The sequence below is a fragment of the Mastomys coucha genome, unplaced genomic scaffold, assembly GCF_008632895.1.
Source record: "Mastomys coucha isolate ucsf_1 unplaced genomic scaffold, UCSF_Mcou_1 pScaffold21, whole genome shotgun sequence".
NCBI classification, from domain to species: domain Eukaryota; kingdom Metazoa; phylum Chordata; class Mammalia; order Rodentia; family Muridae; genus Mastomys; species Mastomys coucha.
In genome coordinates, this window is record NW_022196904.1 from 159,619,072 (window position 1) to 159,643,719 (window position 24,648).

Consider the following 24,648-nt stretch of genomic DNA (forward strand, 5'->3'; position numbering starts at 1 on the left):
AAATGAACAAATGAACCACAGTTAAAATTCATCATAATGGACTTTAGTGATGGTCAGTTTTATGTCTTGTCTTGGCTATAATTTACCCTCGTAAATAAAACGTTCACAATTTAAATATTGTTGTGAAGACATTATGTGAACGTGATTAGTATCTTCAGTCAGTTGACTCCATTATCTGATAATCCCTGTGGGTCTGATGTAATCAATCTTAAAGATTTAAGAACTCGCGCTTCCTGGAGGAGGCTTTACCCTGTAGAGTATGTTTCCAAGCCCCTGGCTAATCAACCCAAAGGAGCAGGAACTCTGCAGTTTTCTTAATTTGTTCTTTCCCCTCACCCCACTCACATTCAGTCTTCTCTCCTTTCAATCCAGATTGCTTCCTTCCAACCCTCTAAAAGTACATCAGCTCCTGACTCTGGTCATTGCCTACAGTCTCATCCCATTCTCCAGTTAACCAGCAACACAACTAGCCCATCTTGTCAAAATCCAGCTTGAATATCCATGCTGTCTATGTCAACTTGATGCAAACTAGAGTCATTTTGGAAAAGCATATGCCAATTGAAAAAACTTCCCCTACTGAATGGCCTATGACTATGCCTGTGGTGCACTGTCTAGATTTATGATTGATGTGGGAGGGCCCAGCTCACAGCTGGCAGTTCCATGTGTGGGTAGGTGCTCTGGGATTATATCGGAAGGCAAGCTGATCAAGCCAAGAAGAGCAAGCCAGTAAGCAGCACCCTTCCATGCCCTCTACTTCAGCTCCTGCCTCTAGGTTCCTGCCTTCCATTCTTGTCCCAACTTTAACAGTGACCTGAAAGTTGTAAGCAGGAATAAGCCTTTTCCTTTCCAAGATGTGTTTGGTCATGGTGTTTTATCGCAGCAATAGAAGCTCCAACTAAGACTGCCTCTCTGCCCCCAGGGAAAGAAGTGTATCTTCCTATTTCATATACCCAAACATAGCACAATCTCAGACACACAGAAATGTTGTGAAGGTACCTATGGAATAACTTGAATATTTTAAAATTCTATGCTAGGGGAGTCACTATTCAAGAGCAAAAAAGGCAAAATATTCTTAATGGGGTACTGTCTTAAGGGAAGGTCGTTATAACCAAAGTCATAAGTAAGGCTCTCACTAGGTGTCTTGCTTTTGCCATGGAATCTTAATTTCTATCAGTGAAGTCCAGGGAAACTTTTTAAAGAAAAAAAATTGTTTTGCATATCTTTGGGGGAACATTCTTGAGCTTCCTCAAACTCTCCATCCCCATCCATCCCACGAAAGCTCAGGTAATAACCCTTGGGCAGGAATGAGCATCATGGGTTTAAACTTTAATTCCCTCTGGGTTGGGTCCATTTCCTTTCCTTTTTATGAGCCATTTTTGCAGCAGCCATATGTTCCTGAAAGCCAGGCTGCAGCAATCTCTGAGAGATGGCTCCTCCAAGAATACTCAATTCTCAAGGAGGAAAGTGTGTCCAAGGACATTGTTCATCTGTTGTCAGTCACAATGGGCTGCCGGGGATGGCTGGTACGTGACACAACAATGCTTTCCTCCTGAACCGGCTTCTCTTTCACCTCTGGGGCCCAGTGTTTGCCTTTCAAACTAGCTGCAAAGATGAGAAAGTGGAAAAACTGGAGGAATGTAACTTGTTAAGTCACGATGCAAACCTAGGCACTGTTTAAAGAAGCTAGTATCTCCCGGTGTCCAATCCAAACACGGCAGGGACAAGGCCATTTGCCCAGTATCTGCCATGAAAAGTTTTTGCATCAGGCATATCCAAGTCCTTGTGTGAAGTCACCCTGAAAATAAATCCTCACAGCTCAGAGGGCCAAGGTACAAACAATGTGAAAAGTATTACCCAGGGAGAGAGAAGACAGAGTTCAGCTGAAGCTTGAGAAGGGAAGACAGGCACGAACTAGCAGACGGGACACTAACCATGAAAAGGGGCTTGAGTGCTCTGGAAGCTGAGACAAAGAGTAGAGACACCTGGGAGGGGCAACATGAGGCTGTCTCTTGGTAGCTTAAGCACAATGTTCAGACTGCAAAGACTCTGTGGTAAATGCCCCTCCCCCAAATAATTTTCACCACAATCACAAGAAAAAATGAAAAATGTAGGAAGTTCTTTCTGGAAATCAATTAGGAAAAAAATTGTTGCCATACGTAGCTGTGCTTGGGCACTGGACTGCCTGAAACTGCCCAGTGAGGCACCTCCAGAGGGTCCTCATTCTTCATGGGGTCTGCCAGAATGACAGGAGGCAACCAGCACTTTTGTTTTATATGCTGGGTTCTAGTTCCAAGTAAGAGATCTCAGTAGGTATAGAAACAAAATGACCTTACTGCATATGACAAAGTTTAGTGACGGAGTCAACAACAACAGTGGCTTCAAGGACTAAAAGATGAGACTTTACTCCTTTCACAGCCTTTGACATTTGCAAAGACACCCTGTGTACCATGTCACAAGGAAATGTGTGAGCATGACACATCACACTCATCTCTTCTGCCCTGAAAGCACATGTCTCTATGAGACCTGTCATCTTAGGAGTGCAGAGACAGTTTCATGTCACTCAAAATTGTCAGGAGCAGCCAAGACCTCACTGGCAAATCAGACTCAAAGGATCACGCATGATGACCATCTGAGTTGTGCTGTGTGGTTGGAAGTAGAAGCCACAAGCCTTGATAACCAGAACCTGTCACTTTCATGCCACTCCAACTAATGAGGACAGGCTGAAGAAAGAGACAATTAAGCTAAGGCTAAAGTGGTGGCAACATCTATGTATGGTCCCAGAACTGAGAATGCTAAAGCAGTAAGATCCCAAGTTCAAGGCCACCCTGAGCAACACAGTGGTACCTCTGTCTCAAAAACAAAGAAATAAACACACAAATAAAACAAAAACCCTAACATGACTCAGACAATTCAAAAGGTGTTAGCAATTCCGGGTTCTTTGAAAGTCAGCTCAAACAGGAAATACAGTATTGGGGCTGAAATCAGTAGTTTTCTAGAATACTGCAACAAATGTACTTTTCCCTAATTTCTAACAGGTAATATCTGTGCCCTTCTGCTCAGTTCCTGGACTATGTCACCTCATACCTATCCCATTATCAGTCCTTCTGTGGTCCTTATTTGCACTACTGCCACACCAGTTTCCTGTGTGCTCAACTTCATCGCAATGCCAATCTGAGAGCAGAAAATACATCTCCTCCATGTGTTTGTTTCTATGGCTCTAACAAGTGCCCAGCACACAGTAGGTAACTAATAAATACTTACAAAATGTAATAAATGAACCTTTTCAGACACGCGTAAGATGGCTACTTGAAAAGTTGCTTCATGAGTCACTGAGAAGGAAAAGTTCTTCTGTGTGCCCGCTTCCCTGAGGACTTTCAGTGTGATTGTTGCTCTTGCAGAGGACTTGGGCTCAGTTCCCACTCCCCACATGGTGGCTCACACACAACCTTAACTCCAGTCCAGTGTACTCAATGTCCTTTCCTGACCTCCGAACCAGGAAAAATGGTGCACAGTCATATATGCAGGCCAAAGCACTTATACACACAAACCAAAATAAAATTTATCTAACAACATTCCCCATGGAATGTGTTTCAGTAGCAGCACATGGGTATCAACTTTCATCACAGCTAAGACCCTGGGCCATCATCCCACAGATGGCAGCATATATTTTCCTGTAAAGATGAATGCAGTTCTTCTGATGGTATGAAGGACACACGCTTATTTTATCACTGGTCTTTCCGACTGAAGACAACCTCTCTCAAGTCTTCCACCAACTCCTAGAAGTATGGATTATTCTAAGAAGCCCCAATCATCATGTAGAAGCAGCATGCTTCAAAAATAAACGTACTATTATGCTGGGCCAGGTTATCATCAAAGCCACCAGGCAACTTGTTCCAAGTAGCAATCATTGTCGATATATGTTAGAATTTGTGATGATGTATAAGGATGCTTTTCATTAAAATATAAGTACTTATTCTCATCACTATTGTTAACCAAACATTTTTCTTGCAAGAGTATCTCTCAGCTGAGGGAGGATAGAGATCCAGATGTGTCTCACCATTATTCTGAGGTGTGAAGTTAGTCGTTTATCACCGTTTATCACCAATGGAATGATACACAGATGTTTGTGAGCTTGTTAAAAAAGGCAACTTTGTGCTGACTGAACATCACCCCTACAACAGAATCTTCCTTACACACATCCACTAGAGCAGTGTTACCAAAGCAGAGCTGGATTTGCTCATCCTAAGGCCAAACTGTGGTATGGGCTAAATTGCTAATATCTATTAGTGATTTTAACTGATTCCTGTAAAGGAACAAAGGACAAATAATAAAAAGAAACTGTGAAATCTGGGGAGGACTTGAACGTACACCCAACCTGCCAAAGACCCTCACCTCATAGACTAAGACCCCCACCCCATATAGTCTATGGAAGCAGAAAACAACTAACGGGAAAAGCAAGCTCCATTCGTCATTTTGCTGCAAACTCCCACTTACAGGAAAGTATTATTTCCATCTACCTTCTCATGGTTCCAAGAACTACACAATGCAAAATGAGCCATGGGCTCCTCCATGACATTTACAGTTCTGAAGAGATTCTGGGGAAAGATGGCAGCTTTTAACAGTCTAAAGAATTAGCTGTTTCACTTGAAAAATAAAACTGCGTTAGTAAGCTGCCTTTGCATAGCCAGAATACAGAACTAACTCTATGTACGAAATATAAATGTAGGTAATCACAATAGCTTGTGTTGAGGTCGCAAAAGTGGACATCATTGATGTTCAGCCAAACAAGGGTCAATGTCTAACAAATATTAATAACTCATATAAAGTTTAGAATCTTTATGGGAGTGCGGATTAGATGAAGATTCATGTCACCTCTAACTATCATGTACTGCTTGTATTCATTTTTTTTTAAAGTCCATTTTGACAACAGGCTAAGGTTGAAGGAAACCATGTTCATGGTACTTCCAAGGTGAAAATGAAAAATTCTGATAAAACTCACAGCCTTGAGAAGAATTTCAAGTGGCTCATCTGCCCTAGTCTTCTCTTATTTCACTCACGCATCGGGAAGAATTGAAGGACAGATTCTGTGCCTTTTACTCTGGAGGCTAAATTCTATTCTCAATGGAGACCTTTTCTGGTGGCTTGAAGGCTTGGCTACTCATTTTATCAGTGTGCCCCTGTTTCAAAGGACTCAAGAACCGCAACACACATCAGATGATCAAGTGTGGGTGCCTGCTGGCTGATGAGGTGTGGTATGTGTGTGTGTATGCTTGCTTTCTGCAAACAGAGAAACTACTCTTTGCATATTATAACCCTAAGTGTCTCTGATCCCCTGTTCTTTGCTTCTTCTTTCTTTAAACATCTTGAAAAAGGTTTGGCTAAGATTCCAGGTCCATCTTATTTTTTGGTGGAATGTGTCAGTATCAGGAAAGACCATATGCCTATGGCCAGGGCACCACTCAGGAGCAACTTACTTCTCCTTATAGACATTACCTTATGGGTGTTTGTTACTGAACCTGATTTCTGAGCTGGGCCTCATAAAACTGGCTAAGTTAAGACCAAAATAATGTCATTTAACATCTAGGGGGGAGGTTAAAGAGAGGATTAGAGAGAGGCGGGCAGGCAGGGTATATTAAGCAAGTCCATGACTAACAGGGTGTGACAGCATAGAGTTTTATTCTTTTCAGCAAAACAATTCCCTATGGCTGGGACCATTACTCCACTGTGCCTTTATCACCTTGGAATTTTTATGGTTATTTTTGATGAATTCACATTTTTGTAAAGTCCTTTTTGAAATCATGCCAGTTTTCCAATTTTTAATTAAAGTCGTAAATAATCTTAATTCTGCCTTAAAAGGTTTATTGTTTCTTTTTTTTCTCATAAGTATTGATGCCAGGAAATATTTCAAATACCAAGTCCTGACGTGAGTGAGCAATTAGGAGCTCTCTAAGGTCTAGTGACAACATTGTACCATGTAAATGTAACACACTGGGATAGCGGCATGCAATTTAACAGCACAGAAGGGCTGACTTGGTGTTTATCAGCAGCTGCCTCTCTTGGGAGTGACACAGCTTCTTTTTGTTACATGGAGCAACATCATTTTAATGTCATGAATTAACCATCACAGATTTAGAAGGGGTTTTTGAAAAGTAAACACTGTACATTTCTTACTGAGGGCTGAGCCAAAAAGTTAGAGAACGTCAGTGAAGTCCAATTCAACCATTTGCACAAAACAGAGCAGGCAGCAAAGCAAAGCCATGAGGGAACACTTCACTGCCCTGAAATCAGAACGAAGGAAGGGCTGCAGTGCCTGACACGAGGGCAGCAGACTGCTCAGAGGCTGTAGTTCTTCCCTGGACTGCCTGCTAAGGCTGCAGAACTATAAATACAGCCATGCCTTACCGTCTCAATGCTTTCCTTTTTCGATCAGTGTTTCAATAAATATGCCCACAATCAAAACTACCCTCACTTTATAGGAGGCTAAAACACACCGTTCTTCCACAGTGAAAATCTTTAACAATCTCTAAACACCCTGCGTGTTTGCATACCTGTGAGCATCATTACTGTTGTCTCTATAGGTGATTAATACTCTTCCATGCCTTGGCAGTAGGCTCTGTGAAGGTGCACTCATTTTACTGATAAGCTTGATGTTATTAGTAAAACCCCACTTTATTAGGAACAACTTGGAGGTCAGATTTAGAATGAAAACCTTCTTTTGCTAAATGAATAATTTATTCCTTTGAATTTTAAAAGCTATAGACAATGACAAAACCAATAGACAATGACTCTGCTCGAGGATCCAGTTGTGACAAGGGGTTATTTTAAGACAAGGCATTATTTTTTTCAATTTTATTTACATTAAATAAAATTCCTTTGCCTTTCTAACTTCAAATCATACCTAGCCCATGACAAATGGTCCTGGATAACAATTTATTTTATGAAGAGATTTAAATCTATTTCTAGAGAAAAAATATTGTAACTATTGATTTATAAGATTGGCTTTGTAGGTAGTTAAGTGTATCTGTCAAGTCATTGTAGCTGAGTGGTTTTCTTTCTCAAAAGGAAGGCTTGGTTTAAGAACTTTCTTTCTATAAGCCCTCCACTGGCACTCAAGCTACTACCTCCAGACAGAAGATCTTCAATGTCAAAAAACAAACAAACAAACAAACAATCAAACAAATATACAGGATTTCCCAACACCAAATGTCAAATGCCAAAAAAATTATGAAAAAAATGCACCATTTTGACAAGAAGACACAGTGACCCAAATACCCTTGTACTAAAAACACCAAGTTAGTGCAACTCCCTTCTTCCATGGACAGAACATCACTAAATGTTCACTTATTTAAAAGCTTGGGTGCTGGATAGGGTTCAGTGGATGAAGTGATTACTGTTTAAGCATGAGGACCACAGCTCAGTCTGAGTGATCAGTCACCTATGGTGGCACACGCTTGTGAACTCACTGTTTGAGAGGTGGGTGTGAAAGCAAGTGCACAGCTCTGGAGGAACAAGAGCCAAGGTGACTTCTGGCCTCTACCTCTAGGTGTGGGCACATGTGTGTCCACCCACACAAGAATACGAATATGCACCTACCCCCTTACATTCCCACAAAAACTCAGTTATTAAATTAGTTAAAGGACAGTAAATTCCCTGTCTCACATGTTTGGAAGGCCACTCTGGCCAGCCAATTGAGGTACTGTGTGAAGTTCCCAAAACCAATTTTAAAAAGGACGGCTAGATGACCCTAGACATTTATTCCAAACCTTTAACACTGTAATATTTGCAGATTTTGAAAGCTGCATTAATCACACACTGATCTCAAGGCCAGTTTAAGTTCAGTACTTTGTCCCCTCCACCCCTGATTTCAGGCATATAGTACCTATCAACTAGCTTCCCTCAAGCCAAGCATGGGGAATGGTCTCTTCCGATCCAAGAGAGTCACCCAAGTCCTTCCTTAGAGGGGAAATTATTTGAGCTAGCTGGTACTTGTATGAAAAAGTCTTTCTCTCCAGAAAGAGCTTCCAGAAATTTCCATAAAAGCTTTTTGTTATTAACATTTCCTGGAGTTAGTAGCTGGCATTAATTTTCTCCAATTCTCATATACAAGCTTCCACAGAAATTTTTACATGACTGTATTAGCTGTGCCAACTACAGCCTTGCTGGGGCCTCATGGGAGACCTCTCTCCTCAGTATCCAGCATAGGACATCTTCAAACGCAAAGATTCCAATGCCACACAGAAACTCGGGACACTGCAAGAATAATTCAAACGTGCTTTTCCCGGCTGGGAAACTCTCTGAAGTTTACCTTTTTCCTTGCTTGTTGTTCTTTGGAAGAATGGGCCTTCACGTGCTTTCGTAGGGAGCTTGGGTCTGTGTAGCGCTTTGTACAGCCTGGAATTTGACAAGCGTAAGGTTTCTGAATGAGAAAGAGAAAAAGACAGCAAGCTGTGGTTAAACTGTAAAGGTATCAGGGTCCGGCTTCATTCAGACTGCTCAGAGCAAGAACTGTTACTGAATGACAGATATCAAGTGCTGGGTAATACTCATGCATTTTAATTAGAACACCCAGGAATTCGGTGTCAGAGAGATAAGAAGAGTAAACTTTAAAAATGCCCCACAGAGATGCCCTACCCTTGATTTTTTTTTTAAAGAGATTACCTTACATTTTAGTGTAACCATAAAAATCTTTTGTGGAATTGTTTTAATGTGGGAATTAATAATTACATACTTACAATTACGTTTCCCTGAGAAAATCTTTGGTACTGTCATAAATAGTAAACAGATTCTTTAGGGGCTCAGGTAAAGAAGCTGTAGAAAAGTCCAGAAAAGACTGGGTACGGTTCAGAGGGTAGGTACCTGATTCAGAAAGAGAGGGAAAGAATTAAGAAGGAAAAATTAGTGCAAGGTGAGCAAGAAATAGTAGGTCTCAAACAACATATGAATTAACACTTGGCCAGAGGGACAGTAATATTAGTAGTCACAGAGAAGTGAAGAAGTCTGAGGTATGTGAATGAGCCCTTGGCTGAAGGATAAGGGTGCAAATCTGTCAATCCCAGTTCCCCCGTGGCAGCAGAGGGGCATGAGGTATATGAACAGGTGAGGGATGCCCCCAAGTTCTTGGCACCTAAGTAGAAATGGATGATACAAGACTGAGAGGAAAGGGAGAGACCAACTCAAATCCATTCTGACACCAACATTATCACCTATTACTGATAAAAGTTCCTATCAAAGCTTTGGAGACAATGACTTGGGTTACAAGCTAAACCAAAATCTCCCAACTATTCCAAGAACTTAAAAACACAAAACCAAAACAGGATTAATTGTACACACAAGATGAATTATCATCTACCGTGAGAACAGAGATGAATTATCATCTGCCATGAGAACAGAGATGAATTGTCATCTACCATGAAAACAGAGACCTTGGTCTGTACATTTTCAGAAACATCTGGATTCTTCTCTTGATGGCTCTGAAGTCTGTTATGCCATAGAGCAGAGTGTGCATGGCTACCCTTACTCTGTCAGACTCTTGTTTTCATGTGCTTATCATCATCTGAGTAGACATATGGATGCTCCTATTTACTTACTGGAAACAATGTTTAGAATTCACTAACATTTTGGCATTTTTTTTCACTTCAAGAACAAGATAGAATCATGGCATATTCTTTAACTTGAAACTCCTAATTTGAATATTGGATGTAATTACTCGTTGACTGCTCTTGACTGATTCTGATTGACTGGATTACCTAAGATTATGTAAGATTCGTGACCATTCGTAAAGCAAAATTGTCTTGAGAAATTGTTCCAGCAAACTAATTCCCTGTAGTTTCAGAGCTTCCAGAATGTGCTGTGCACTGTATTAAATTCTAAGAAATTTAACACTAAATGTTGGAAGAAGAGGAACAAGGCCCTTACTTCACCTTTCTAAAAAGTAAGCAAGTATTAGCAAAAGCCACTTGCTAAGAAGGTTCCATGGGGGAACAAAGACTTTGTTTTAACCTAAGAATCTTTTCTTGATTCATCAGGCTTTCTTGAACTAGCCTTCCCTACTCTGCCTTCACTTCAGAGCAGCAAACAGCCAAGATCCATCCTTATTAGTAGTTTCAACATGAGCACACACACTCATGTCTCTGACTATGAGAGCAGGCTTCAGGGAAGGAGTTTGATGAGCACTGTTGTGCTCTAGCAATCTATGCTGACGTACTCTTAGAGAAAGCTTGACTATAACCAGTCCTCACAACTGGCCTTGAGCCCTCCCTGTTGTGTCTGCCATCTTGGACCAGGATGCCCAAACAGCTCTCAGGCTCGGGTGTGTGAGTGTGAATAGTAGTGGTATCCCCATCATTCTACCTCTGATTATCCAGGCATACTACATGTCATCAGAAAATAGATTTCATTACTTTACAGCTGTCCTAAGTAACTACTTCCCTTGTTTAGATTTAAGATGTTAATAGAGAAATTGTATTAAGAAAAATTACAGAGTTATTATAATGAACTCAATAATCTTTGTGGGAAAACCATTTTCCTGAATAAAGAATCTGTTTAGTTGAAAGGATATTTTAATCCAAAAATCCTGACAGCTTTTGTGTAAGGAATGATTAGTGGAAAGGAACCTAAATTTAAGTTATAAATTCTTCAAACAGCTACAGTTTGCTTTGGAAAACAAGCGACTAATTTCAATATGCTCTTAAAAGTTTATCAATTTATTAAAGGAAATAAGCATTGAAATAGAAGATACCTTGGATCTTAAAGAAAAATGACAGTTTAAACAAGTGTAATAGAGAAAATCTTTTTAAAATGATAAAAAGTCTGGCTTCTAAAAGATGTACTGAATTCAAGTCAAAATCATTATCATAGGCAGCTTTATTTAAAAGTTTTTTAAACCGCTAGATATTCTTAATTTTCTAATTACTATACAAAATGTTTTGTGTGATTATTTAAACTTAGCATCAAAGAAGGGTATTGGAAACATCAGGTGCTCTCAAGGTCAGCTCTGAAACTCCAGGGAACTAGGTAGCTGGGACAATTTCTCAAGACGATTTTTCTTTATGAATGGTCACATTTCCATGATATGGTTCAATGACAAACTGGAAAATAAAATATGCTAGATAAGATCAAGACCATTTCTGTTTTTGTTTGTTTGTTTGTTTGTTTGTTTTTGAGACAGGGTTTCTCTGTTATAGCCCTGGCTGTCCTGAAACTCACTCTGTAGACCAGGCTGGCCTCGAACTCCGAACTCCGCCTGCCTCAGCCTCCCAAGTGCTGGGATTAAAGGCGTACACCACCACCGCCCAGCAAGACCATTTCTGATACAACAAAATCAGACACTTTAACATACTTTTTTCTTATTTTTGTATGTTGAAAACTTTAGCATGTCTCATGTATTAATATTCTGTTCTAGTAGTCCTGAACAGATCAATGAATTCCACCTGGCTCAAGCAGGGAAGCTTTGTTTCTCTTCCCATACTATACTGACTTTGTTTCTTGTATTTACCAGACAAACCATCAAACTTATACATATATTAGGAGATAATTCTGTTTAGAAAGGTTATATGACATACAAAGCTAAAATGACTTCAACAAATATGACTAACAGAGACTAATATAAAAAGGGTAATAAATATGTCAACTATAACATCAGAAGAATCTTAAATATGTATGAGAAGGTGTGTGGAAATAATAGTATCTTTTCAAAATGCAAACTCGGGTGTAGTTTAATAATAGACATCAGAACATTAACACTGAGAAAGGACTGTCATGAATACATTATTTGCAAGAACGTGGGATAAGAGATCCGCGATGTGTATAATAGATTTATCCCAACGGCTTTGTTAAGTGAAGTGAAATTACACAGCATCTACCTGGCCTCCTGTAAAGAAAATGGCTGCAAAGCTCGGGGATGCAAAGGAGTGCTATCAACATAATGGGAGGAAATAAAAAGACAAAAGTTATATAGACAGCATTTGCAAGGAGCAAATGCAGCAGCAGTAAAGGAGTTAGGGTGTGAAAATAAAACTCAATTGTTCTCATCAGGTTGATATAAAAGATGTGTGACTGTTAACACAGAAAACACATGTACAAAATGAACCCGGGGAAAGATCTGCTCTGTCTTTTTAGATGAATTGCAGGTGAAAATAACAGATGGTTTCTAAAGCAAAAGACTAGATTCATGCTGAACACCATGCTGGCTGAGAGGCTAGGCCCAGAGGAAAAGAACAGGCTCAACACATAAACCCTGTACTTCACATTCTTTCCAGTTGCATACATTGCCTATTTTGGTACAGCCTGATATGGTGATAATTGCTTTAATTATCTCTAGCGGCCACACTGTGTGCCAACACCTAGTGTATGTTAGCTCCTGGACTGCTTCTGCTTTCTACAGAGAAGGGGTTAAAGAACCCTTGGTCCTAGAAAGTTCTGATATACAGCATAATTCACAACTCAAAAATAAAAAAACCAAGCAGCCACCCAGGGCAGCCCTGTGGACACTTCCCTGTGTTTTCCTTCTGTGCTTGGCACTGCCCTCTGTGACCTTAAGACTAGCAAGCAAACACCTGCACCATCCTACCATCTGAGGGGCCCTTTGGCACACAGCTGAGGCTGGAAGGTGGCCAGCCCATGCCATCCTTACAGTGTCGAGATGTGTCCTCTGGTGTTTGGCACGGTCACTGGAGTTGCTGAAGGCCTTCTGGCAGCCTGGGTGCTGGCACAGGTACGGCTTCTCACCAGTGTGGCTCCGTAAGTGAATCTTGAGGTTCTCGAGCCTGGAAAAGGCCTTCTTGCAGCCTTCGAACTGCAGAAAGAAAACAAGCCTTAGTTATTGAGTAGAACCCAGATGCCTGAGACGAGGGAAGAAAAACAACCATGAGTTTGTACTAAGCTAACAGTAAAATGAAATTAAGTCCAAACAGTAACAAATATTGCTTCTAAAAATACCCATATGTTTATGTGAATTGCATCTTTCCCACAGCACATGCATGCCACGTTCCATACCAGATTTTGGTCCCAAACTGATTTCTGTGATTACTTATGTCAGAGAATATTCACTGTGAGCCATCTGGCTCAATCAATAGAAACATAGTAGTGCGTCTTATCTTGAAGATTTATTAAAAAAAAATTAACACACTTTTTCTATTTCAAAATTGGTCTACATAGAAGGGACCAGGAAGGATGAAAGTTTTCAACAAGAGCATTAACAACAACAAAAAACTAACAAGAAAAATTAAAGTGATCTATATGACAGAAAAAGAAGGCAGGAAAGGTCTAAGAATATATGATGGGGACGGCAGGTGACCACTAGATACGGTCAGTCAGGTATGTCCTTGATATGTCTAAGTTTTGCAACTTCCAAATGTGTGGCAAGTGTGAACATGTAGGGTAACACCAAGCTGAGGAGTGTTCAAAATACTTTTTTAAAGATAGCTAGGAGATATAGAATTCACTTAATGCTAATTTATTTCAAATAAACTACTACTTACTATTCTTGTTATTATTAAATTTATTATTGTTGCTTATTTTAAAAATCTGCATTACCTAGCTATGAATAAGAGAAAGATAAAAGGTTGATTTTTTTTTTTAAAAAAATGTGTGTTTGTAGTTAATAACACCATTAATTTAATGACTTCTTCAGGGAAATTATCAGCTATTACTATAGGGTCAAAGTGATGCAAATATTTAAAGTGACAGTAAGAAAATGTATTCGGAAAGCCTGTAAGTGACGGGGCTTTTGTTTGTTTGTTTGTTTGGGGTATGTTTTTAGTGGGAATGGGACAGAAAGACATTGGTAAAAGTAGGACAGACCGTATGACAAGGGCTGTTTCCACTCAAAACTAGTCGATGGTACTTATGTGCTTCGAGGACCTCATGAAACGCCCTGGTTCCCTTGCTGATGAGGGCTCTGGTCAGGATGGTTCAATAGTTGGAAATTTCACCCTTAAGTAAAGGATGAACTAAGTAGAAAGAATAGACTATGTCACAACACCCCATCTATTTAAGTTGATCACATTTTGCATACTGGAGTATTTTAAGAAATTTATGAAAGTTGCACTTATTTTTGATTGAGAGTTATACATGTCTCACGGACATATGTTGGTTTATTTCAATTTCGATATTTTGCTTAAAATAATTTTCGGTGTTTTCCTGATTTCTATTTCACATAAAAAAATTAAATTTAGCCTGAACGAAGGAAGAATGCTGACAAAGCTGACGACTTTTTCACAGCCAAGTGTATAATAACGCCAAATTACTGGGGGTGGGGGGGTTCTGGAGTTTATGGGGCTTTATTTCTGCAAATTTTCAAACAGATCTCAAGTTTAAGGATCAAAGAGTTCTAAATTAACTCCTAATTCATAGCTAAGAGGTCTCTGCCAAGCAAATGTCTGCTTTTAAGGTTCACTCTGAATGAAGAGTCAGAGCAAAGTCTTGGAGCCCAGTTTATTTTGCTTGGAATCACCTGGCAGAGTGCACTTAGGTCTGAAACGAGCTTGTGGTTTTGGCCATGCTGAGCCTGGAGCCTCAATCCTAGCAAGGCTCTTCTGTAGGGCAGATGTCTTTCTGGGGCTAATTCCAGTGAGATAAACCCAGAATTAGGTGGCCTCCAATCTCTTATCCCTTCTACAGTCACCTCAACCCTTACAGGGAAAGCTACACTGTTTTGAAATTGATGTGAGAGTGGAGACCAGTGACAGCTTAGTTAATAGGCTTTCTATGGGTGCCAGATACATATGACACTTCCCCCACATCATGAGAAACCCAGCTAAGTGCTGGCGTGATTCAAATTGTCCATGTGCTCACATATGAGATACATGAAGCTAGCAATTCCTTGTCCTTTCTAGTCAATGTCCATTTAAATGTCTGCTTAGAAATGAACTGATTGCTATTATTAATACAACCAACATGAAAAGAAGAGGAGGAGGAGGAGGAGGAGGAAGAGGAGGAGGAGGAGGAAGAGGAAGGAGGAGAAGAAGGAGGAGGAGGAGGAGAAGAGGAAGAGGAAGAGGAAGGAGGAGGAGGAGCTGGTGAGATAGCTCAGTGGGTAAGAACAATGACTGCTCTTCCGAAGATCCTGAGTTCGGATCCCAGCAACCACATGGTAGCTCACAACCACCCGTAATGAGATCAGACGCCCTCTTCTGGTGCCTCTGAAGACAGATGCAGTGAATTACGGCAGGAGAGAGCTGGCTGGAGCCAGTGGGGCCAGAGCAAGTGGGCCGGCAGAGGTCCTGAGTTCAACAGCAGCCACACACATGATGGTTCATGGCCATCTGTACAGCTATAGTGTACTCATACACATAAAATAAATAAAACAAATCTTTTTTAGAAAAGAAGAAGAAGATGACGAAGCAGAAGAAGCAGAAGCAGCAGAAGCAGCAGCGAGGGAGGGAGGGAGGTAAAAATGTTGGTTGGTTGGTTGGTCTATCAGTCTGGCATTCCAATGAGGACCAGAATACCCTACCTACATGAAGATGCAAAGTTGAAAGACAACATGGGCATCCAAATAGAATGTGACAGCAATATGACAGTCTGGAAATCAATGAATATCTAGATGAAATTAGAGGTTCCCTTTGTAACAAGGGTGGCCAGAAGCGAGAAGCATAGCAGTATCTTCAGAGGAAATGACTAAAGACAGGGTGTGAGCTCACTGAACTGTCTGTGTAGAGGCAGTCCTCAGAAGGCAGTTTCATGGATGCAGGAGCTCCTAACAGACACTAACCACTCACTCTCTTTGCAAAAACACCTTTTTAGAATCTATAGAGCCAGGTCCTTGAGGACTGGCAGATGGCTGGGTAGAGCAGTCAGAGCCACCTGAGTGAACTTTGCAGTGGATTCTCTGAGAGGAAGGAACTGCGGTGCCATTTGCTTCTCTAACAGCATCTGGAGGGAACTTGAAAGCAAACAATTTTATAATGAAGTGTTATCATCCATTATGGGAATAACCCTGTAATTCAGTACAAGAATTTCCTCTCCCTCAGGCAGTTTCATCCCTATGTTCGCAAGTTCAGTTGAAGGCAAATGCTTTAAAAATAAGCTAACATTCAGGCAGGATAACAAGAAATAATTTCCCAAATAGCGAAAAGTGGATTCTTGGAGCGTTTGGGAAAATAGTTGCCTCTTAATCTTATTATCTTTCATGACTTTTACAAAGCTATTGAAGGTGCTGAACCTGGTAGATGAAAACCTGAATATAGAGAAAGTCAGAAGCATCAGGAATATTTCCTGGGTTTGAGTCACAGGTTTTCTCAGTGTAGTTCCCAAGTTCAAGATATGCCCAGAGAGCTAAGGTATACAGTGCCAATGGGCTGCTCTTTATCCCTGCTGTGGTTCAATGCTTGCAAAACCTCAATGCTCTGTCTCATGGAGCCTCCTTCCTGAATTGGCTCTGCAGTCATAAAGCCAAAGACTAGTAACTCATAACTGAATCACAGGTCCTGATTTGTCCCCAATTCAAGAGCAGATACAATACAGGAAGATGAAGCAAACCAAACCACAGTCACACTTAAGAGTTCAAAGGGGAAGAAGGAGGAATAAATAAGTCTTTAAAAAGAGAAGAGAAGAAAAACAGCAATGGCACGGTTGGAAGAGTGGACATGGGATCTGGCGAATAGTTAGTCAGAGAGTCTCTCTTTGTTATTAATTTGATCTAAATAGCATCTGCCCCATGAGCAAACCCTATGAGCATGGTCCACAGCTGCTAGGAGGTAAACATGAAGAAAACTCAACGTTTACTCATGCGAAGATGGTATGGAGGCCTGGGCAGTTTACACACTGGGGAGAATACACACTAACAGGTGACCCACTGGGGAGGATACACACTAGCAGGTTACACACTCAGTTAGTTAACAAGGCCCTCAGAGCCATGATGCCCAGACCAGACTCAGTATCTTCAGGGTAATGGCCAGAAGGACCCCAGAAGCTACACTCTAGGGCTAGGGCCTATCTACATGAGTGGGAACCCATGCTCTAGAAACCCTACCATTCTCTATTTCCTTATGTAAATCAAATGACAGAAAGTGTTTTCAGAGTCCACCATTTCTACCTCAGGTGAAGTCATCTGAACTTGTATAGCATCAGCTACCCTAGGACTTACAAGGAACATCACCTGTGTAAGGAAGGATAGGGTAACCACCATTCACAAGCAAACGAGACAAAACTCCCAGAATGCTAAGCTCTCCTTAGAAATTCTCGCAACCCCCAGCTTCAAATCTACTACCAAGTAGATGTCTGGTTCTAAAACAGGTGTGCTAACCAGCTCTTTCCATGGCCTTCTGCCCAGTAAACACCCCACACTGTAACTGCCCATGACAGTCTCCAGTCGAGAAAAAGCACTGGAAGGGAGCGACATTTTCCATCTGCGTGTTTCACTAGAATTGTAGGAGAACAGTGCATGAAACTCTCCAAAACAAAACTTTAAATCTCATGGGCCTTGAAAATACTTCATAGTATGATGCCTCATTCTAAGAAAAATCTGTTTAATGCTGGTTTTAAGTAACAATCTTTAATTAGACATTTTCAAGTTCCCTCGGACCTATAGAACCTTAGCTTGCATAGCTTTGCTAATTTAGAAAATTATTTCATATTTAAAGAATCAGACCGGACTGCAATCATCATCAATATATACTGGCTTGATTACAGATTGTTGACATTCAGTAACATTCAGATGACCTTTGAAATATTACTTTCTCTTTCTATTAGAAGCTTTTGTGTAAGGTTCTAGAAATGAAAGACTCATTAGACATGATTAAAATGGGATTTATTCCATATGTGTAACCAATAATCAAGTCGAATATTATCCCCTCCTCTAATCAGCTACCTAGAGTGCCAAGAAGGACAAGTTTGTATTCAAAGCAATAATAAGAGTGAACCTTCTTTATCAGGTTTCTATACTATTGCTAATATCAATAAAACCCAAACAGAAAGAAGTCTATGATGCTGGAAAACTTTTTGAAATATACATTTGATTTCAATTAAGGCTTGGTGTTTATGACCCTTGGAGGAACACACGTTTACAGTTCCACCAGTCAAGACCAATTAATCCCATTAGTGTTGGCTGCCGTTGCGCTATGCAGTAAGAACTGACTGATGAATTAGGTACTAGTTTGTATCTCAACACACCACCCCAAAACCATAGAGATGACAGGCTTCCATGGAAAGTCAGCAAGCATTTCTGATGCCCTGGCTATAGTCAGGGTGACTTCCACAGTAAGTCTAGGAGGTCAAGTCCCCTTGGATTAACTGCTTCCTTCAAAGGGTGTAAGATTTCTTTTGTGACTCTGAAAAAGCCCAAGGAAGTGAAGCAGTCCAGTTTACACATCTGAGAGACATTGAGAACTCTGATGAATTTACTCAGCTAACAGAGAGCCTTCTCAACTTTATATGCACGTGAGTCCCATGGAGGTCTTAAGCTGCATTAAGTCTTCCAGAGGAGAGTAAGCGTGTCTGTTTCTGTCTCCAGGTAGCGCCAGAAGATGCTCAATGCTCAGAGATTATACTTGGAGATACAAGGTCCTGGGACACTTCATGATCCTTACAATTACAGTGTACAGTGTGGTGGAGTTTAGAAAAGGGGAAACAAACATTAGAACTAAAAAAAGAATAAAGAAAATGCCTTGATTTAAATGAGCCAAAAAGAGTCGTCTATTTTCTTCAAACACAGAATAGTACAACCTAATTTTAAATAAAGGAGAAAGGGGAAGAAGAAAAGTCCATTTAAATCAAAAAAGGATAGCCAGGTGGTGGTGGCGCACGCCTTTAATCCCAGCACTTGGGAGGCAGTGGCAGGTGGATTTCTGAGTTCAAGGCCAGCCTGGTCTACAGAGTGAGTTCCGGGACAGCCAGGGCTACTCAGAGAAACCCTGTCTCGAAAAAAACCAAAAAAATAAAAATTAAAATAATAAAAATAAAAATAAAAAGGATGCAGATTCAAAGAGAAAGACTGCAAAAACCCAGTGGACTCACCAGGGTTGAACTCCCTTCAGTGAATCTCCATCTGGGGATACTCTAGCTTGGCGTCATTCCACTCAGTATCCATTCCCAGGGTATTCCAACTAGCTCCGAGGCTCCAGCAAGTCTTACTGCTCACCGCATCAGTCTACAGGAAGTGTTGCAGAGACCAGGTCTGGTTCACCAAGCATCACTGAGTTCCTCTCAGCTCTCTGTTCCGTTCAGCTTAGTAAACGGGCAAGGATGAGAGAAGCCACATCTCTGCATATTCTTACTTGTATTGACAGCTCAATCACCCTTGTGTTCCCAGCACCATACTCACGGATGTCTGCATTACCTTCCAGTTGCTAAGAGGGAATGACTAACTGATTTTGTATTTTGAAGTTTTGTACAGAGTAACAGTGGCCTCATTGGAAGATTACTGAAGGTCACACTGACAATTCTCTTTGCTCCCAACTTACTGAGACTGAGCTCCTGAAGGTTCCTGATATCTAAAGAGATCTGTGCTTGCCTTTTCTCTGACAGTCCTTAGGGTCTGACTGCTCTTGGGTCTGGCTAAGGGAAGCAGAAGAAAAAAAAAGCAGCTATATGGCATTTGGGCCCAGTAAGTCGCAGATTCGGTATGTACCCCTCAACCACCATCCTTAAGTGGCCTATGGTTCTCATTTATCCAGATTTTCTGGAACCATTAAAAACGTTGCAGAATTAACATAAAACCCATTCAGTAATGTTTTCCAAAACAGTACTAGGCTCCAGTCAGTGTTCCTTCCCTGTTATTCTGGTGTGCAAAATGAATCCATTAACCAGCTCATAGTCCTTTCCCGTCTTGCTGTGCTTCTTGTTTCTTGGTTAGTAAGAAATCTGTATAAAGCAAAGGTCACCTGCATGGGTACACATATATGATCTTTATTGGTTTAAGGTGATTCACTGCTTTTGACCACCTTGGGCTGTGGGTCACAGCTGACCTTAAGAGGGTACTCTAACCGAGGCACTGAAAGAAGTAAGATGAAGCTGGGAAATGATTCTGCAGAGACTGTGTGACACTGTGGGGGATACTATGTTGCTTCTGTGACAACAATTGAACCATACCGAACTTCTATGGAAATTATCAAGTGTCTAGTTTGTAACAACGGAAAGGAGCTGGAGTCAAAGGGAACCTCAATGTGGGCATTATACCCTCAGCTACAAAAGGAGTGTGTTAAAAGTAGAACACAGCTGTGTGAAATGGATGAAGAAGCCCTTTCCAGGTACTCACCAAATATAAGCATTTTGATAGACTCATAGGCCTATATTACCATGTTCTATCAATACAATGTAATAAAATTACAACTTCAAGAAAATTACTATTCCTTTGACAAAGTAAACAATAAAACACTAGTTTTGTGGAGATCCTGTTAATAGCTGCCATTGACACCAGGCAAACTGTGACTGCCCACAAGAGCATATATTCTTCATGGGTTGACAAGATCACAATAAACACATATTGGATATATGCCAATATAACAAATATACATCTATGAGTATGAAACTAGTTGTATATAAAATTATTTAAGAGCAATTAAATTATTTAATTTTCTATGTAGCTGCTGAGTACCACTTAGCTAGGTATAATTTTGATCCTTGATGAAGGCATATCCATCTATATTATATGAAGTCATACTAATAAACAACAGAAATTATGTTTATACAACCTGCAGGCACCCAATCTTTCTGTAACCCCATGCACTCACAGACACCATGATTTGCTTGAAATTCAGAGTCTCCTAACACTGTACTGATACATGCACATGTGAGACTCTTTATGTGTTGGAGGCTCTATTTTGCCTGCTCCCTACACATGGCATCAAGCACAATGCTTCTGGGAAATATATGAAAGGTAAACCAATAAAAGTAACATTCAAATGGTCTGCCTCTCTGTGGTAAAGGCGCTCTCAAACTTTAACATAAAAGTCAGTACTGATCAACTACTATGGCCGGACAATCAACAATGATCAACTCCTGCTCCCTAAGTGGGCCTGGCCTTACTGGATTTCTGAACACCCAGAATTTCCCTAGACTCTGGATGGCACAGGAGAGACATCAGGCTCAATTATGCCTTACCAATTCTTCTAGTATATTCCATGAGATGGGCACAAGCCAAGCTAGCTTTAATACTTTCTTGTGATTTTCTGTGTACCAAAGATCAGAGCTGAACAATGGGGATGTACTTTAGGCAATAAATATTACATTTTTTTTTCCTGCAAGTCTGCCTCAGAAATACATTTTGAACATTTATTTAGGGGACAGATAGGGATGGATGCTTTCTAAGAAAGAACTAATAAAAATAAAAAGAAAGGTGGAAAAAAAGCATGAGAGAGAGAGAGAGACAGAGAGACAAACTGACTGGACTGACTGGCTGGCTGGCTCACTCACTCTGCAGGTCAAAGAAAGGAAAGAGGCAAGGGATGCAATAAAGGCCTAAACCTTAGCATTTTGTCTCAGGGCCCTTCCTGCTTCTCTAAACCCACACCCCTACCTGCCTCTAGTGTGACCCAGCCATCCAATCCTCATTGAGCCCTAAATTTCTTTTCCTCCTGCTTTTCTCCTTGCAGCGCCCTCTGCTGGTAGAATCACAGAGCCACCTCCTCTGGGAGGCTCCTCTTTAGGCTTTAACCAGGACACTCGGATCTGTCCCACACATGCCCACCACACTGCTTATTTCCAGCAGCACACAGAGGCAAACTAATTGGATTGCTTGTTCCTCTCATTGGGCTGTGAGCTTTATGAGGACAAGGAACTGAGTCTTGCTAATCTTTTTATTGCCAACCCTAGGTATGGTGCTTGGCTTATACTCAAAGTGATCTTGCATTATTTGCTAAATAAATGTTAAATGAAATGGAGACTGAACCCTTGTAAGAAAAAGCATACTGATTTCCTAGACTTCCTTGTGTAGTGAACTCATTAGGGCCTTTTAATTAGGGAGAAAGCTAGTTACTATTTGCAATAACATCAAAAGCCACTCTTGGAAGCTATAAAATACATTTATGAGGTCTAAATATTGGATTTTGATGTTCTATAGAACTACTGCAAAATGTATATTTAATTAAATTATTATCTATCCATGTGGAGAAAATACTAATTACAACACATGGTTCTATTTGACAGCGTGCGTGTGTGTGTGTGTGTGTGTGTGTGTGTGTGTGTGTGCGCGCGCGCGCGCGCGCGTGGCAGTACTGGATTAACTCCTTTATTCATATTCTGAGAAACTGTCAGCAATACTGGAAAAGTGAATGGACTGTTTTCTTACCACACTCTTCTCCAAATTTGAACTAAGCATACACTAACACATTGGAAACATGTTATTATCAATAATTCAAGGCATATAAACGTGTGCCTTCCTCATCCATAAAGGAAAAGAGACTGTTTTAAATTGCCCTTTTAAACCAAGCTAATATGCTCTACAATATGCCAGGGAGCAGCCACTCATCAGTTTCTCATGAAGAAAAATGCTTTAGGTCTCTGCCCTGAATTGCCCTGATTCAAGAATCCCCAATGAGCAGGTCCAACAATTTCCCATGATGCCATGCCTCTGTCAACCATTCTCCAGCCATCCTCTCTAAATGGGAGACAGCAGTTCAGACCTTAGGTTGCAGGTCCTAACCACATAATAGCTGGGAACGCTGTGTTTGGGTAAAGTGTTTGTCACAAGGCCTTCATGCCAGCTTTCGCACTGTCAGTGGACCTGGCTACCCAGTAATTAATAGTCTTTGATTGTAATGATGAGAGATGTCACTGCTTGGCTTCAGCTTCATTAAGAATTGGCATGCTTGGTATAACGGCGTTCAACAATATATTTATTTAGTATGGTGTTTCCCAAAATGATTGCTGAATTCTGTCAACTCTTGACTGAGAAAGTGTCTGTGGGTTGAAACAGAATGTGTGCTAACATACATTCAGCAACACAAGCCTCTGAGACAAACTATTTAAGTCAATCTGCTTATCATATAGGCACATAGGTGCAAATATGTGCATATGTACTTGTGGATATAGTTATGGCACACACTGAAACACTTGCACACAGATTCTACAGACTCTGCAATAAATTGTGTGTGTGTGTGTGTGTATGTGTGTGTATGTGTATACATGCGTGCACACAGGGTTACAGAAGCAAGTAGAAAATTGCCAAGAAAGAAGAGGAAATTCACACACAGAGAGAAGAGAATAATTTACCATAAATTGGCCCACACTAAGTGTATTCCAAAAAACGGAGTGCAATATGCCAAATTTTTAATGGTTCTTGCTATTCCAGATCTGCTCCTGACAAGCTTTGGAAGAAATGCAAGTGGGCAGGAAAGATGGGATTAAAAAATGATGTCTTAAGCCTTTTCACTTTCAAATGCAAACTCTCCACCATTATGATGGAAGGAGGGAAGACCAGAGAGGCAGGGAAGTTTGCCTGACACCACTTTTATACAAAAAAATAAAAAATAAAAAAAATAAAATAAAATCACCTTTTTCCATTATGTATCGCTTAAACAGATAACCCCCATCTCTTATAAAAGCCACCTATGGTTAGTCACTTAAAAGGAAACAGACACGGAAAGGATGGTCTCAGAATCCTGCCTTGGTCCTCATGGCATGACAAAAACCTCAGAGTGATGTGCATGTGCACCTGCATACATGTGTCTCTGCCTGGTGGCTCCACAGACCTGGGATGGAGACCCTGTGACCATCCAGACTGGTTCATGAAAACCTTTCACTCAGTTGCCTCCTAGTGCCTCAGTAGCCCCTATGGTTCATTCAAGGCTGAGCTCCCCTATGCACACACCTGACAGGAACATGACAAACAAAAGCCTTACCAAGTCTCCTGCCTGAGGTGCCTCCTCTTTCTGATTTTAAATGACTCTAGGATGTCACCCAGTATCTGAAGCTTTCCTTTCTCAGTCACAGAGGGAGTTGCTGTCACATCCTGTCCCTTTCCTCATTATGACTTGGTTTATTCATGTATAAAAAAATAACCAACCAAACAAAAAACTATCCCTGGATCTATTAACTCCTTTCAGTAATGACCTCTGAGGTATTGGGACCGTGCTCTTACTCAATCATTGCTAGGCCTGCAACAAAGTTTGATCCCTACAATTCTGAGGTAGAAAGAAGGACCCAAACCTTCTAGGCTCTGATCCTTAAAGTGTCTTCCACCCCCCCCCGCCCCCCGCGGAACTGAATCCACTTATCATAACAATTAAGTAAAATCTGGCCCTGGGTGGTCAAGTTTGAGATGTATGTAAACATCCCAATACTTAAGATAGTTTGCATTTGGTAAGAATATGCAGTTGGCCATTTAGGGCGCTCAATTGCTGCATTCAGTTAATACTACCCTTGTTTCTCATCCTTCCAAAATGTAAAAAGAATACAGTGAGTTATTTTCAAGGTATTTTCCCTTCTGTTATTTTATCTCATTGCCAGATTTAATTAGGATCTTCTTCTCCCCAAGAACCTGGCATGAAAGTACTTAACACATAAACTCTCGGTTAACGTTACATGGTACAACATCCTTATCATAGATTATGTACCTAAATTATCTGGCATTTATTGTCCTTATTTAAGCGAGGGCATGTATCGGTTACTTTTTTGTTGCTATAATAAGACACCATAGAGAATGGAGAGCTTATTGTGGTGAAAGACTCTAAAGAGGGAGTCCACAATGGCGGGGGGTGGGGTGGGGTGGGG

The 24,648-nt window shown here is 40.7% G+C and overlaps 1 protein-coding gene across 2 annotated transcripts in view; it reads right to left on the minus strand.

Moving 5' to 3' along the window:
• The window catches only part of Glis3 (GLIS family zinc finger 3), a 426,677-nt gene that overhangs the window by 82,936 nt on the left and 319,093 nt on the right, over nucleotides 1-24,648 (minus strand). For both annotated transcript variants that reach the window (XM_031390036.1, XM_031390037.1), the window contains 2 exons: nucleotides 12,632-12,793; nucleotides 8,306-8,416 (listed from right to left, as the gene is read on the minus strand). In XM_031390036.1, coding sequence (XP_031245896.1) covers nucleotides 8,306-8,416; nucleotides 12,632-12,793 — 273 coding nt within the window. The remainder of the gene's footprint in view (nucleotides 1-8,305; nucleotides 8,417-12,631; nucleotides 12,794-24,648) is intronic.